We start from the raw sequence: 14,823 nt of genomic DNA on the forward strand, positions 1-14,823 counted from the left end.
AGCCTGCTTTGCACCAGGCTCAAATAGCTCTGCTTAGCACGTACCCTCATAGCTGGTCATTCGGCTACACCACCCACAAGGACTCCATTTAAGCCGACTGAAACTACAGCAAAGGTGTCTCACAAAATTCCACTCTGCCAGTCCTTCCCCCCACCAGCAAGCAAAACAGACCTCTTCAGTAGCAGTGGCTGTGGTAGTGCTCCAGCACCCAAGATCACAGGCTTCCCAGCTCAAACTCTACAGCAGACATGAGGCACCAGTTCTCTGCCACCAAATCCTTCCCTACAAACAAGCAGCAAGCTTTCTGTGCAGCCTGATGTAAGGCCATGCCCAGCCAAACACCAGCTACTCCAAGGGAAGGGCTGAGTTACAATTAATGCCAGACTGGGAAGTCACTTTGCAATATGGATGGTCATTTATTTATTGTTTTATCATGACACATCAAATGCTATGGCTGCAATATCAGAACATGGTGTCATTTATAAAATACCAGTATTATTAATGTGGTGGTGAGATATTGTTAACATTTACAGAGAGGTGTATAATAATTCCATAGCTTTGCCTCAGTGACAAAATACACTGGCAAGCAGATGACGGATGGAATACAGTGACTCTTTATTATCATGGTTTTTCCTCCTTGATTACTGAATGGCCTATAATGATATCAATAATTGTTGCTGAATCTAATCCTTTCAAATATGGAAGATAGATCCTTTGCTTTTACAGTATGTGTCAGAATAAAAGAGAAGCATCTGAAAAATAAAGAAAAGGCATTTCTTTACAAAATGAGATGAAAAAATAAAACAATATAAATGGAACTTTCAAGTGTTTCTTTTTATATTTAAAGCTCTTAATAAACTTAATTTTAACATTCTTAAATAATCATTCTGTACCTTTGATTTTCTGTTTCACCTTTGGAAACAAATAGAGTAATCTCACTATAAATGTGTGCAAATAGAAAATATATAAATATATTTATGGCCCACATCATAAAAAGGTGGTCTCAGAATTGTCATTTTTACAATGATCAGTTGGGGTTCCTTTCATTTTGTCCTGCAAGTTATTTGAGCCCTCTTCTTTTAAGCCTTTGAAGTCCACATGCAAAGAAGAGCCAAGCACACACATACTGTCCTGTGCTTCATTTTGTAAACTGCTTGATGACACCTGTAAAACAGTCCCAATGTGACTGAACAGCGGAGTTGATGTGATCCACTTCAACAAACTGAAGTCTGCTTGGTCGACTGCTGAGCTCCATGGGAATGTTGTTCCCACAGGCAAAGACTCCACCTCTGAAGGGCCACATTGAACTTCGTGAAACCCCATGGACCTTTCCAGAGCACTTGCTGTTGAGGGGAGCTTGTTTTCCTCATACAACACAGCACCCTGGGGAGAGGCAGCTGCAGTCTGATCTGTTTTGTGGTCTGCCTTTGCGTCCTCTCGGAGAAGTGACTCCCTTGTTTGAGGAGAGGTTGGCAGAGGAGTGCTTTGGTTATCAGCCTTGTAACAATCACTAGCATTTGAGCCAAGGCTCGGGGAGAAGCTGTCTGCAAAGAGTCGTGTCTGGCACATTGTCTCCTTTACATTCAACTTGGTGAGAAGCTGGGCACGAGTCTCTGGGGACAGTTTACTCAGCTGGCGTCCAAGCTGAAGCTGGGTTGGGAATAGTGTTCCCTGAAGGGTTCTGTACAGGAATCTGCAAGATGAGAATGGGCATGTGAGAAGAAATGAAAGAAGGAAATACCCAATACATTATTAAGGGAAAACATCCAAGACAAAAGTACAACAAAGAAAAATAAGACAGTTCTATGTGCTGTTCCTATGCTCCACACAAGAAAGCTTGCAGATGGACAGCTCTGGATGCTGGGCTAATATTTTGATTAATAACTTAATTAGGCAGTGTAATAAATCTGTATCTTTAGCCAGTGGTCCACCTTGTGATTACACACAGTCTTTCATCTTTCCTGATGAGGAAAGGCAATGGGGATAAGTTGCAAAGCAAGTTTCCTAGATCTACAAATAAGCAAGTATGTTCACAACATACTAACAGAATTTGGGTACTGTGCATTTTATGTGAGGATGGACTGAATCCAGAAGCATCACAGAAAACCTCACTGGGTAGCAAACCTCTGCATGGCCAGGAGGTTTGACCAACAGTCTACAATTATCCCGTTCCTGTGGTCCCTGGCCAGGAGCTGTGGTCTGTTCCTGTGGTCAGGAGCACAGAACAGGTTACACAACCTGACTTCAAATAATCAGCTGCTGAAAGAAATTCAATTGGCTGTTAGGCAAAACAAAAGATGGGGGGTGGAAAATGTTCTTGCTCTCCCAATCATATGCATGGAGTGCCTTTACATACAAAAAAAGACATGAGAGAAGATACAATACCTGGGCAGCAATGCAACAACTGGTGATATAATGCAAGTGAAATAGAACATAGGGTCTCCCATCAACCTTTGCATGGTCCAGTAGGGATTGGATGGAGGATGGCAGACTGGGCAAGAAGCATTGTAAACCAGAGCCACAAAGAAAAATAAAATTATACTGAAGATGCAAGATGACCAGTGGAGAAAAGTCTAGAACAAAAACCAAAAAAATCAACAACATAAGTATATGATTCTTTATATTTTGAGAAGTTTGCTGTGACTTAAATTAAAACTTCTCAATTTCTGGAGTCAAATCCATGCACAGCAAAGAGTTTAGAGCCTTGTATATTTAGAAATTCTTATAAATACAACACTACAAAGCTGTTTGCAGATCATATTTTAAAACCCTTTCCATGCTTTTTTAAAATGCCTGCTAAAAACAGAATGTGCTGAGGGAAAGGAGCAACCATCTTATGTTTTTGAAAGGTGGCACTAAGAGAAGAATTATGTCTATGCCAGTGGCTGGCATACATCTATGCAGGCTGTGGGTACCTTACCCAAGTTTTGGTTTCAACAGCCAAATGCAGGATGATGGTGAAAAGAGCTATTGTGGTGATGGGAGTTCCCCAGGAGAAGATATCCACCTCTGAATCATAATAAGTCTGTAAGAAAGAAGACAGAATTCAGCCCAAGCTGCGTTGCCAGTTCTCCTCCAAATGCTTGAAATAGAATGGCTTAAACCAAACACTTACAAAATAGGGGATGAAGAAGCAAACCAGGCTTTGATACATAGCATCAATCATGTTCATCCAAAACATGTGTGGTTGGTACTCCTGTGTCGTTAAAAAAAACATTAAGAAGATCAGATCATAATGAAGATCCTCTCTGACAGGATAGGTATTTTGAGGGGGATATTTCAAGGGCAGTTTTAAGGGCTTGGGAAAATAGCTTCATAACTTTGCCAATCATTTAGTTACCCTGGGGGATGAAGCATGAACAGTCTGCCTGCAAGTCACTCTGTTCTGGGATGAAAGTATTTTGCTTTTTTTTTTTCCCCTGGTAGAGGATGTAATTTTAATCTGATGCTCAGGCCAGGAAACATTTATGAAGGTGCCCTATTTTATGCATACAGTCAGATCACTAATGAACATGAATAAATGGGTTCTACATCACATAAGCATAAGCACAAGCACAAACACAGGGTATTTATTGGCAGACGACAAAACAGAAAATGCACATGTACTTAGAGAACATTCACAACAAAGGTCTTTAGTGGCAATTCATGCAGCAATTTATGCTACAAATATTTATATAAAACATATATATATATATCCACATCTCTAAGTATGTGCATAAAATTGCTTGCTACAAACCATTATTAAACTAACGTTTTGGTTTACAGAAATATACAATTGCAGGGATATGGATGGTCATATAAGGGACCTAGATATAAGGAAAAATAGTTTATAAATGGAAAAATGGTTATATAATTTTGGTATATATTCTACACCAACAACTGGGTTGATCAGCTCTTCTTCCTTTTGTGGAAAATATCATTGCAGACTGAAAATGGGAATGGAAAGATGCTTAGAAAGAATTATGGTGTTACTTGGCCTCCTGAACTAACATGGTTAATTACTGCATCAGGCTGCTCAGAGGGATTGTGGAATCTCCAGTGCTGGAGACATTCAAAACTGGACTAGTAAAAGACCTGAGAAACCTCATCCCGGTTTGAATCTCATCCCAGATCCAGGGGTCTGGACCAGAGGGCCTCCAGAGCCACCTAAACTATTCTATAATACTATAGGCCCTTTTTGAAAGAGATCCCACCTCAAACAAGATTTTAAAGTTTTTAAAAACCCTTTTAGGTAACTATAAAGGGAATATGATCAATAGATTTAAAAAAACGCAAAAAACAAACAAACAAGAAACCTTAGAATGATTTCTGGGCTTCTCTATGAGAAATAACTGTTCTGTGAACCTGGGAGACTTCTCAGTTTGCCAGCTGAAGACCGGCAGACATAACCCCCAACAAGCCTTAAGGCATTACAAGATTCCTATCATCCTAAAAATGTGCAAGAGAGGAAGGTATTAATAGTACAGATCTTTCAAGTGTGATGCACTGAAACAGAAGAAATGTAGAAAATGGAAAACAACAGATGAAAAGGACACAGTTTGGACTAATGGACTAAGATGTTATACTCAAATTCTCCTTTCATCTTTCCAGGACAGTATCTAGCAATGCCACTACATGTGTGGGGTACCAAATACAGGTATACACTTGGAGGCAAAAACCACTTACTGTGTCCTCTAAGAGGACAGCTTTGTAAGACATTTTTAAGAAGGCTTTTGCCTTCAAAACAAGGTCCCCATATAGATAGTTTTGCCAAACAGCAAGATTTTCCCATGGTACACTGTACTTGTAATTACCAGGAAAGGTTTGGCTCAAACTCCTCCTGCAATTCCTTTTGTTTTCATTGTGCAATTCAAGCAGATGGGGACAAGGTGTTTTCAACAGATATTTCAGCTGAATCTGTCGTCTGTGACAACCTCCCTCAGAGACTAAGTTTAAGTGCTTACTACCAAGGCCATCTTTCTCTTCTTTTTGTAAAGGGCTGGGAACTGAAGTTTTGAGTAAATACCGTGAGGTTATTCTGTAAAAGCCTGCACTAGCTACAAAGTGCAATCTGTTTTATTTTTTTTTTGTTATTTCTGAGCCTGGACCATGAAAGAGGTGTTCAGTTTAGGTTGAATTAAATCATCCAGCCTTCTCTCCTGACACATATTAAAATAGGGCTGGTTGAGGCTTTTTTTTGTTAGTGTGTCTTTTGTTTAGGTGTACTTTTGGCATTTTGACTCAGATAAGAAGTATCACAGAGTAATAACACTGACTTCTCAGATTGTATTTACTACTCATCTACTCTTGGGAGCAGGGTTGGTTTTCAGTCGAAACAAAAGACGTTCAGTAAAGAAATTGCAGCAATCGAGAAGTCTTTACCTCCATATTCTGTCCACTTTTATAAAGCTGAGGTACAGCAATTAACACTTCAGCTGGCACATCCTTATCCAGCACACCAGTAACCAGTTGTGGAAGAGAAGAGAAGAATAAATTAAAGAAGATCAGATACCACTGATCAATCATTGATGAGCCAGAGAACCCGCAGTAGAACTGGTACCAGAAGAGAAGGGCCACAAACATCTGAAACAGAGCAAGCAATGCTGTAAATACAACAAGATAAGGAGGAACATCATCCCACTGTGTTCTGAAACCATTATGCTTCCAGCTCTGCAAGGACTCATCTATGAATGCTGAACACGTGAGCAATCCTTGTGAGGATACCTGCTCTTCAACTCACTTCCTGATGCATGAACCACTTGACTAAGCTGCAAACATCTGGCACACCTGCAAGTCTTTGTGCTGCTGCAACCTTAGATCTTGGGCATCACACAAAATTAACTTTCAGTTCAAGTGAAACACTGAGGTGCAATTTAACTAACTGTAAAAAGCTCTCCCAACCACCACCGACCACTAGGTAAATGAGTACTGATGTCACAGCACTTACACAGCTACTGTAAGAACAAGAACTGCCACAATAATATCCTCTGCTGGCTGCAGATGTTTTGGGAGACTTCTGCGGTCTACAACAGATAAATGCAGAACTTTTTCTCAAGATCAACATGAGACCAGTAGCAGTAAGGAACGTGAAACTGTAAGGTCTAGAAAAGTTGTCTTAACTATTCAATCTTTGTGCTTTGACACTCAGCAAATTACAGTGCTGTAAAGATTCCTCAACCTCCCTTCTTCTTCAGCTTGAGGAAGAAATCAGCTGCATACACAGATGCAGAGGGGTTGTTCATCTACTTGGGTTGGAATCACCCAAAAAGAAACAAACCACACAACTCATTTTTTCTACAATGTCTTCAGCATGGAGAATCCAGAGGTTTCAATAAAGGTGCTGATTTCAGATGCTGATGAAGGATTTGAGGCCTAGAAAAAGATAGCCAGCTTCCTAGAGAAGGAAAAATTCCCAGGCTTGGTTCTCCTAAAACTAAAATTTTTATTATTCTTTGTAAAGTGATTAAAACCAGAAAACTTTTGGAAACTGTTGAGGGTTTTCCTCCTTTTAACAATGAAGATGGGAAATGACATGACCTCTCCTTTGACTTTCTCTTCTTTTTGTATTCTATTCTCAAAAAGCTTTCAGTCAGATGGAGAATGTTAATCCTTCATGAATTTTAGATACACAGAGGAAAATACAGATCTGTTCTATCTGTGTGCCTAAATGTGGCTGAAAATTAAATGTAGGAAGAAAAAAAGGCTATGGTGTGCTTAGTCAGTGAAAGCTGCTTTAAGGAGAGTAAACCTGTCTTGTAAAGGGGAATTGCCACAGAATAAGAGGAAAGTCCTGCAGTACACAAATGTACATATGTGTACTGCATATACTGTGTGTGTATATATATATATACACACACACACACAGATCTATACATAAAGTAGGTAAATGCTCAGGGAAAGTTTACATACTACATTGAAGTGGCTTGTATATGAGCAGCAAATACACTTCACTGTTAGTAAGCCCATTCTATAATTACCCTAGGGAAAGTTAAATTGTAGTATTTTTGTAAGCACAACCTCTGGAAACGTTTCTGTAAATGTATTTCAAGAAAAATATCTTCCTATGGCCCAAACAAGACTGAGTTACCAAAGCTTAACCCTCTTCAGTACAGTTGTCTGGGACATGGCAGTTTCATTCCAAAACTGAACATATTTTGAAAATTATTTCTTCTCCACACCAAAACCAAAAAAAAATTTTCCTGAGTAATTTCTCAAAAAGAAATCACAATAAATATGTGAATTTATGTACTTTTTTCTTGTTGTTTTAAAACAAAATGCAGCTAATCCTGGACATGGTCCATTTTCTCTCTAGAGCCTTGCTAACTTGTCTTGGAAAAAATTTGGCTCTGGCAAAAACAGGTAGTTTGATGAAAATACAGTCAGCTGAAAATCTTCCTATCAGTTCTGCTATGGGTCTTAATAGTGCTTTTGAAGAAAGCTTTACAAATAAATGAGGCTTAAATCAGATTTTTTTTCTCCTGAAATTTATTTTGTATTAAACCAGTTTTTTATTTTATTTCAAATGTTCTCTCTTGCCTCTGTGTATTACTTCTCTGAAAAAGACAAAACAAATTTATATAAAGATTTTAAGTAAAATGTTTCCCTTCCTCCCCTGCCATATGAGACTGTTTTATGAATGTGATCCCAGAGAGAATTTCTCAGTGAAGGAAGTGTATGTTAAAAAATTTTCAGTGCTGCCTTGCAGAGACGATGTATAAACAGGAAGATGTGCAGGTAAATTTTTGTTTAAATGAAATCCCTTTTCATCAAGCTCAGCTATTGCCAGTCATGCTATGTTTTAGTTTATATTTTACTTGTATTTTTATCATCTCCATGAAGCTAAACATTTTCTTGGATAAGTCATCTAAGTTTTGAAATGGCTTTTGAATTTTAAATTAGCTAGGTTCTAGTGGAGAATGGAAAATTCCATAGTATGAAAAAATGGGGAAAAGAAACCACTTGAGCAAACAGAAAACTTGCAGAACATCTGCAGTGTAGCTATCTTGACTCTCTGTGGAGAATCATCCAGAATAGTCTCCTTGCTGAAGGTTCAGGTGCTCCTATCTTTCCATTTTTGACAATCTTTCCTTAAGGGCAGGCACTGTGTCAGACATATTCATGTCTATATGCTGGATATCCAACTACAGTTTAGAGTCAGAAGCAACAAGTATTTCTCAGGAAGCTTTGAAGGCTGCCAAAACACAGCCAACACAAAGAGATCTCTTCAGTTATTTTCTAGCCTTGAGGCAGTAGCTTCTGAAGATGTCTTATTAAAATGGCATGAGAAATAATACTTGTAATCAAGGGCAGTTGTACCACAGAAAATGAAAGATTTTACCCAAGCTGAACAAAAGCATTGATGTATAAGCAGCATCTCTGGCTGCTGATTGCTGGAGTGTCTTATGTGCATTACTTCTGGGTTTATTTTTTTTAAATTTTAATATAAGATGGCTATGCATACAGCTCTTGGAAGTTCAGATTTGATAATGTCAATGGGTACCTTGGAAACATACAGCACTGGGGGTGGGAGTGCAGATGTTCAGCATCAGTCAGGATTAAGCCTTAAAACTGATGCATCTTAACACCACCACGTTTCACTGCTGTACTTCAACAGGTGGCTCTCCACTCAGTGCAGCATTACTTAAATCTGCTTGCTATTTCTGACTCAAGCAGCAGCTCAGATTACTAAGTCCCTTCATTCTTCTGTGTCTGAAAGGGCTCTTGCATGCAGTCCCTGCTCTGACCACAGAATTAATTTTAACATGCTTGTTTTAACAAAAAGACACTTTATTAATCCTTTAGCACCCTTAGGTATTCTGGTGATGCTCAAAATTTTGAGCAAATAATGGTTTTCTTCTAATAAAAATTGAGGATTAGATTAAAATTGGAAAGCAACTTTTACAAAACTGAAAGCCACTTTTCTTCTGATACTGAGGACAAAATCCAGTCTCCTGCACACAATTCATACATTGCCCTTTGAAGCAAACAGAGATATGAGAGCTCTATCCCTCTTCTTTTTCTTGCTTCTTCATATGCCTTGCTCCCAAAGTGATTTGTAGCTGTTGCAAGTGAGCAAATATATGTGCCTGCCAGTGACTCCCACCCAGCTGGTGGTATTCTTGGTTTCCTTGTTAGGCTGTTTTCAATCAATCATCTTTGTACTCCAAGATCAATGCAAAGGGCCTTTGTTGAGGCCAAGGAGTTGAGCTGCTTCTGGCTCGATGCCCAGTACTGGATTGAGTCCTGTTTCATACACCAGAGAGGAAACACAGACCCGTCGTCTGTTCTTTACCACCATGTGCTTCCTTTCTAATGAACTCTTTTGATTAGTTGGAAATAAGATAAATCAAGGAAAAAAACCTTCCCAGTCTCTGCATCTGAGACACAGAGAGGACCCAAATTATCTCAAGGCACTAGGAAATATGTACAGTGATTCATAAACAATGATGAGATACTGTCAGGAAGAGAAAACACACTCAACTGCGACTTGGGACCAATGCTGGATGACTTTGGCATTGAAGACTCCAATATCCAGCCAGCTAAATTCTGCAAAACTGCTCTGTAAAGAAACTTTTCTTCAGCAGTGCTTGTTATTTGTGTTACCTAATTTGCACATTCAGCAGCACACTGTAGCTGTTATGGAGTGGGTCCCGTATTTCTGCAAATGGCAGCCAGCTGTCTTTCAGCTCTGCAAATTTCTTTGCAGCTTATTTATAAACCATTTGAAGGCTGACCTAATGCTCACTTAGCACAAAATAAACCCTGGAAACATGTGGTGCCATAAAGCTGCCAAGTCAAACACTTACTGCATTTTTGTAGAAGAAATACAGCACCATGTTGGCGAGTCGGGAATAACACCAGTGGCCATGAACAAGCAAAAGCTTCTCCAAATGCCTGAACCTCGGGATTGCAAAGTCGCTCGCCATCACCGCCTTTAATGAAACAAAGGTTGGAATCATTATTGCAAAGCACCACCTTCAACACTAACAATGAATCTAGTCATCTTCTTGACTCCTGCAGGCAGTGGAAGTTGGACTCATGAAGAATGAAATTCATGACAGTGCTTATGAAGTGCAGCTATTGCTGCATGGATCTGAAATACCCGTAAGCAAATGTGGCAGGACATGCAAGGCAACCCAGTCCTCACCCAGAGGAGATTACAGCCTACACTGCAAATCGGTGACAAGCAACAACAAAAAGCAGGAGGTGGGAGAATGGCTGGCAATTGCAGTTGCACGAGCATGAAGGCCCAGGGTTCATGTGTGAAGACCTTGGTGGTATCTTTCTCTGTAAAAACTACAGTGTACTTACAGGGCAAAATGAATTTCCAGAGAATAAGATAAGAACAGCACAATTAAGTGGTTGTATCATAATGATTTGACTTTAAAAGAAAAAACAATAAAAATATTAGTTTTAATTTAATTTGCAGACCTGGTTTATACAGTTTACTTGGTTGTCCTGAGACATCAGTATTTTGAGGGATTTTTAAAATCACACATTTTCTGTAACTATGTATGAGAAAAAAATCACACTAGATGAGAGTCCTCTGGGACTGTGCAGACTGTCAGATGACATTGACAAAATGAATCACAGTTTCTCTCTAATTCTGACTAAATTTCAGGGTACTGTATATCTAGATGAGACCTACTTGTGTTATCATGGGTGTTTCGTGATTTTCCTCATCCCTGAGATCACACTAAGATTTAATTTAGTATTATTTTATATTTCATTTTCTGCTTTGGTATCACCTTTCTTCTCACAATTCAGTTCAGCAAAAAGAGAAGGAAAGGTGAAAACCTCCAAAGGAGCAGTATCTTCCTTACACTCTGCTGGGTATATTTTGGCTGTATTTTTAAATGAGAGACATATTTCCTTTTAAGTTTTCCTAATTCTCCTTCTTGGTAAAACATCAACAGGGCTCAGTTTTCCCAAGTAGGTGCTTGTAGAAGCTAATAAAATAAACTCTAAAACAGTATGCAAGAGAAGGTGCAAAAATGCATTGCAATTTAAGCAGTAGATATATATGAGGACTGAGACACTTTTTAATATGTTGACACATCCTAGGATTTCTCAGGTACTGAGACACACTTGTTATAATCTCCCTGCACTGAAGTCTGATTTGTCTTGCAGACACACAGCTATCTTGCAGTTTGAGGAGAAACCAGCTATGCTATGTCTGCTTCCTTGTCCTCCACCCCATCTCAGCCTATTCCAATGTCAAAACAAACCTGTTAGCTTCATAGTACTTCTCAGCAGGCTGTGAGAAATGTCATGATTTTTTTCTTTTTTTACTCCATTTTTATTATGGTGAGGAACATAGAGAGAAAGATACGTTATCCAATTACATTTGCATGTTTACTTAGGCTCAAAATACCCACTTGATTTTCACATTTATTTTTTTTTCTTCCAGCTCCACATGCTTTCACAGAATGTGGAAAGAAAATAAATCAGACAGTATTGCTGTCTTAGGCATCTAAATGCTCAACACCTTCTGAGTACCTGCATGTGTGCAATTCTGACAGTTGTTCATAATAAAGAGGTCTGTGTGGCTCCTTAGGACTTGCAGTAAGGGAAGGGATCTATAAACATTTTCCACTTTGCTGAACTTTCATTTAGAAATAAAACCAGGTAGTTTAATGAGTTAATGAGAAAACAGCTTTCAGACCTGGATACACTGCAAAAGCCAGGGGATTTGATGACCAGTTATTGTAAGTGTATGAGCTGAACTGGAAGTGGCATAAAGGGGCAAGGAGTCAAAAAAAGGCTATGAACAGTTTATGTCTGCATTAGGAAAAAAAGTGTGTGAATTAATACATGGATGATGGAGCTTATTGATAAGTTCCTAAGCGGTGGTAAGACCCAAGAAAAATGTTTGCAGCATATTTTTTTAATTTATAGGTTTGGAGGGGAGCTCAGAAAACCAGCCTTCTCTGAGCTCTCTGGAGCTTGGACTGCCTGCAGGATTTGAAGATGCATACACATTGAAAAGTGCATGATAAATAAGAAAAATATCCACTGACTTTTCTCCAGTGACCTGTCCTAGCTTCTGCTGATCTGGAGTCAGCAAATGCATGAAGTTGATACCCAAGTTCATAGGTCAATTACATTTTTGTTTTATAAGTTTGTGTGTTGACCCAAATAAATCACAGCATTCATGAAATCCCATGAAATAAAACTCTACAGCCAACTTGTGCACTGTGTGAGGGAGGCCTCTCTTCCCTTTTGAGCAAAACATCCAGCCAATGTTGCAAAAAATGCAATTTGGGTCAGAGAACCACCCACTGGTAACTAAGTTAAGGAGCATGCTCATCTGCTCAGGTCCTCAGGATGGAAACACTTCCCACTTTCCTGGTAGAGCTATTTGACATATACTCAGCTACTCTCTTTTCTCTTGCAATCAGCCTGCCCAAATACAAGGCAGGTTGTGGAAATAAGGTATCCTCCTCATTCTCTGTGTCTTACTGCCACGTCTGGTCCAAACACTGCAACTGATCTGCACTAGCAATAGAGGAGGCTGAGACAATACATACATCCTATATATATACATCCTCTCTTCTGGGGTTGAGAGAAGTGCCTCATACATTGCTAAATGCAGTAATCACAGGTGGAACACATCCAGAAGACTACAAGGCAAGCACTCTCATCCTGCTATTCCCTGTGACTGGAAATGTGGCCAAACCAAGACTTGCTATAAGGTGTAAGGAGCAGTGGTTCTGCAAAGGGCCACAATTTCTACTTTATTTACTGTTTTGCTGTCTGAATAAGCTGAGTGAGTGAGATGTGTGGGTGGCTGGGCTAAGGGTCACCACCACACCATACAGATAGCTACACCAGTTGTACTGGCTTGTGCAGCCACTCCATAGAAGAAGTATACCCAAGCAATACAGGAGAGAGTGGAATAACATGAACCTTTATTTCCTAAATAACGCATAGCTGAGGTTTTTTTCTCCTTTAAACAATTATTTAGCTAATTATTTCTTTAATCATATTGCTTAGAGGGATCTGGTAAGTTCAATTTTCTGAGAAGGCAGAGTGTTTGTAAACACTCATGGATCTCAGAACAAGTGTGAGCTCAAACTCAAGCTGAGAGAGCCCTTATAAGAAAAACTGGCAATCCTCATCACAACTTGCTGCTTTTCCTTTATTTGTGCTGACTATCCAGAGGCAGTCTGAACAATCTGACCTATAGGAAGTGGCTGCTTCATGCCCTCATGGGAGTGCTTTCCACTGGATGAACAACATTACCTGCATGCCTTCTTGACCAGAGATCCCCACACCAACATCTGCCACTTGGATCATGCTGACATCATTAGCACCATCACCTAAAGATGACAAAATGCAGTTTTGCTGTCACTAGCAGACCAACAACAGCTGGCAGCAACAAAACAAAGGAAAAACAGTTGTTACTGAGTGTTGGTTGAGTATAGTAAGACAGACATTCACTAAGTGTTGGTTTTTTATAGTAAGGAAGATGTGCAGTAGGAGAGGATACACCTTTAGAATATAAGGTTCAAAGCTTGCAAAGCTTCCGAGACATTCTGATCTTTTTAGACCTTTTTATCACAGGAAAGTAACAATAAAACAAATCCATCTCTTTTTAATAATACCTAAAATTTAGGTATCAGGCCTGAACTGCACCAATAGTAAACAGCAGAATGATGAGAATAAGCATCCCTAATACTTCTGCTTCCTCATTAAGAGTCTGCCTGCAATCAGGTATGACTAAGAATTAAATGTGCAAGAAGGCCTAAGGCCAGTGAAAATGTCTACACTGTAAAAATACTAAAAAAAGTTAAAAAGTAGATGAATGAAAGAAAAAGTCGAGAGAGTAGGGTTGACCAGTTCAAGATCTTCAGTACACGCAAGACTGGTAGATTTAATTGGAATGGTTGCAGAGCCACCACCCCCTACTCTTCTTCTAATCATGATCCCACAAGTGATAGGTGCTGTATACAGGATACCAGAATGAAGTATGTATCTAGTTCTTAACCTCTTAAATTTACAGCCAGTGTACTAATGGAAAATGATGTGTTAGGTTATGACAAGACACTTACTTGCTTTTAAACTTCAGTGGCTGAGGTGCACACCACCTGTCACCAGTCTCCCTGCTGTTGGCACGTGTAAGAGTGGTATCCACTCACCAGACAAAGCTGATGTCTTTGTGACTGTGTGATACACAATCACAAGGTTGGAAGAGACCTTCAAGATCATCCAACCCATGCCCTAACCCCTCAACTAAACCATGGCACTGAGTGCCATATCTGATCTTTTTCTAAACACATCCAGGGATGGTGACGCCATCACCTCCACAGGCAGACAATTCCAGAACTTTATCACCCTTTCTGTAATAAACTTTTTCCTAACATCCAACCTATATTTCCTTTGGTGCTGCTTAAGACTATGTCCTCTGGTTCTGTCAGCTGCTGTCTGGAGAAAGAGATCAGCTCCCGGACTACAAGGAAGCAGTCCTTCCTTTCAGGAAATTGTAGAGAGTGAAAAGGCCACCCCTGAGTCTCCTTTTCTCCAGGCTATGACCCAAATTAGCTCATGTTGGCTAAAAGGGAGGATGCATACACCTAGGCTTTAAGCCAGAGCAGGAGCTTAAGCTCAACTCATAGGGTCAAGATGCTCAGAAAGAAAGAACATACAAGCTGCCCAGTCTCCACTAGTGTTTTTAAGCATTCTGGATAATTCAAGTTAATGAGCCAGATGTTTTTTACAACATATGCAAATTATTATGTCCACAGTCAGTTAGCCAAAGATACAAATTCAGTGGGAGGGAGGCATATTTGAGCAAGATATAATACATTCAGCATGAAGATAATCAGCACATACTTGGTGATG

General features: G+C 39.5%; 1 protein-coding gene across 1 annotated transcript in view; it reads right to left on the reverse strand.

Annotated features, from left to right (window-relative positions):
- Positions 1 to 396: 396 nt before the first annotated feature.
- The window catches only part of ATP10A (ATPase phospholipid transporting 10A (putative)), a 111,549-nt gene continuing 97,122 nt past the window's right edge, over positions 397 to 14,823 (reverse strand). Inside the window, exons 15-21 of the mRNA XM_030950293.1 lie at positions 13,225 to 13,301; positions 9,786 to 9,911; positions 5,362 to 5,562; positions 3,116 to 3,196; positions 2,921 to 3,025; positions 2,386 to 2,573; positions 397 to 1,693 (exon numbers count right to left, since the gene is read on the reverse strand). Of these exons, the coding sequence (XP_030806153.1) occupies positions 988 to 1,693; positions 2,386 to 2,573; positions 2,921 to 3,025; positions 3,116 to 3,196; positions 5,362 to 5,562; positions 9,786 to 9,911; positions 13,225 to 13,301 (1,484 nt within the window). The 3' untranslated portion in view covers positions 397 to 987. The remainder of the gene's footprint in view (positions 1,694 to 2,385; positions 2,574 to 2,920; positions 3,026 to 3,115; positions 3,197 to 5,361; positions 5,563 to 9,785; positions 9,912 to 13,224; positions 13,302 to 14,823) is intronic.

This window comes from Camarhynchus parvulus, chromosome 1, assembly GCF_901933205.1.
Source record: "Camarhynchus parvulus chromosome 1, STF_HiC, whole genome shotgun sequence".
In the NCBI taxonomy this organism is placed as follows: domain Eukaryota; kingdom Metazoa; phylum Chordata; class Aves; order Passeriformes; family Thraupidae; genus Camarhynchus; species Camarhynchus parvulus.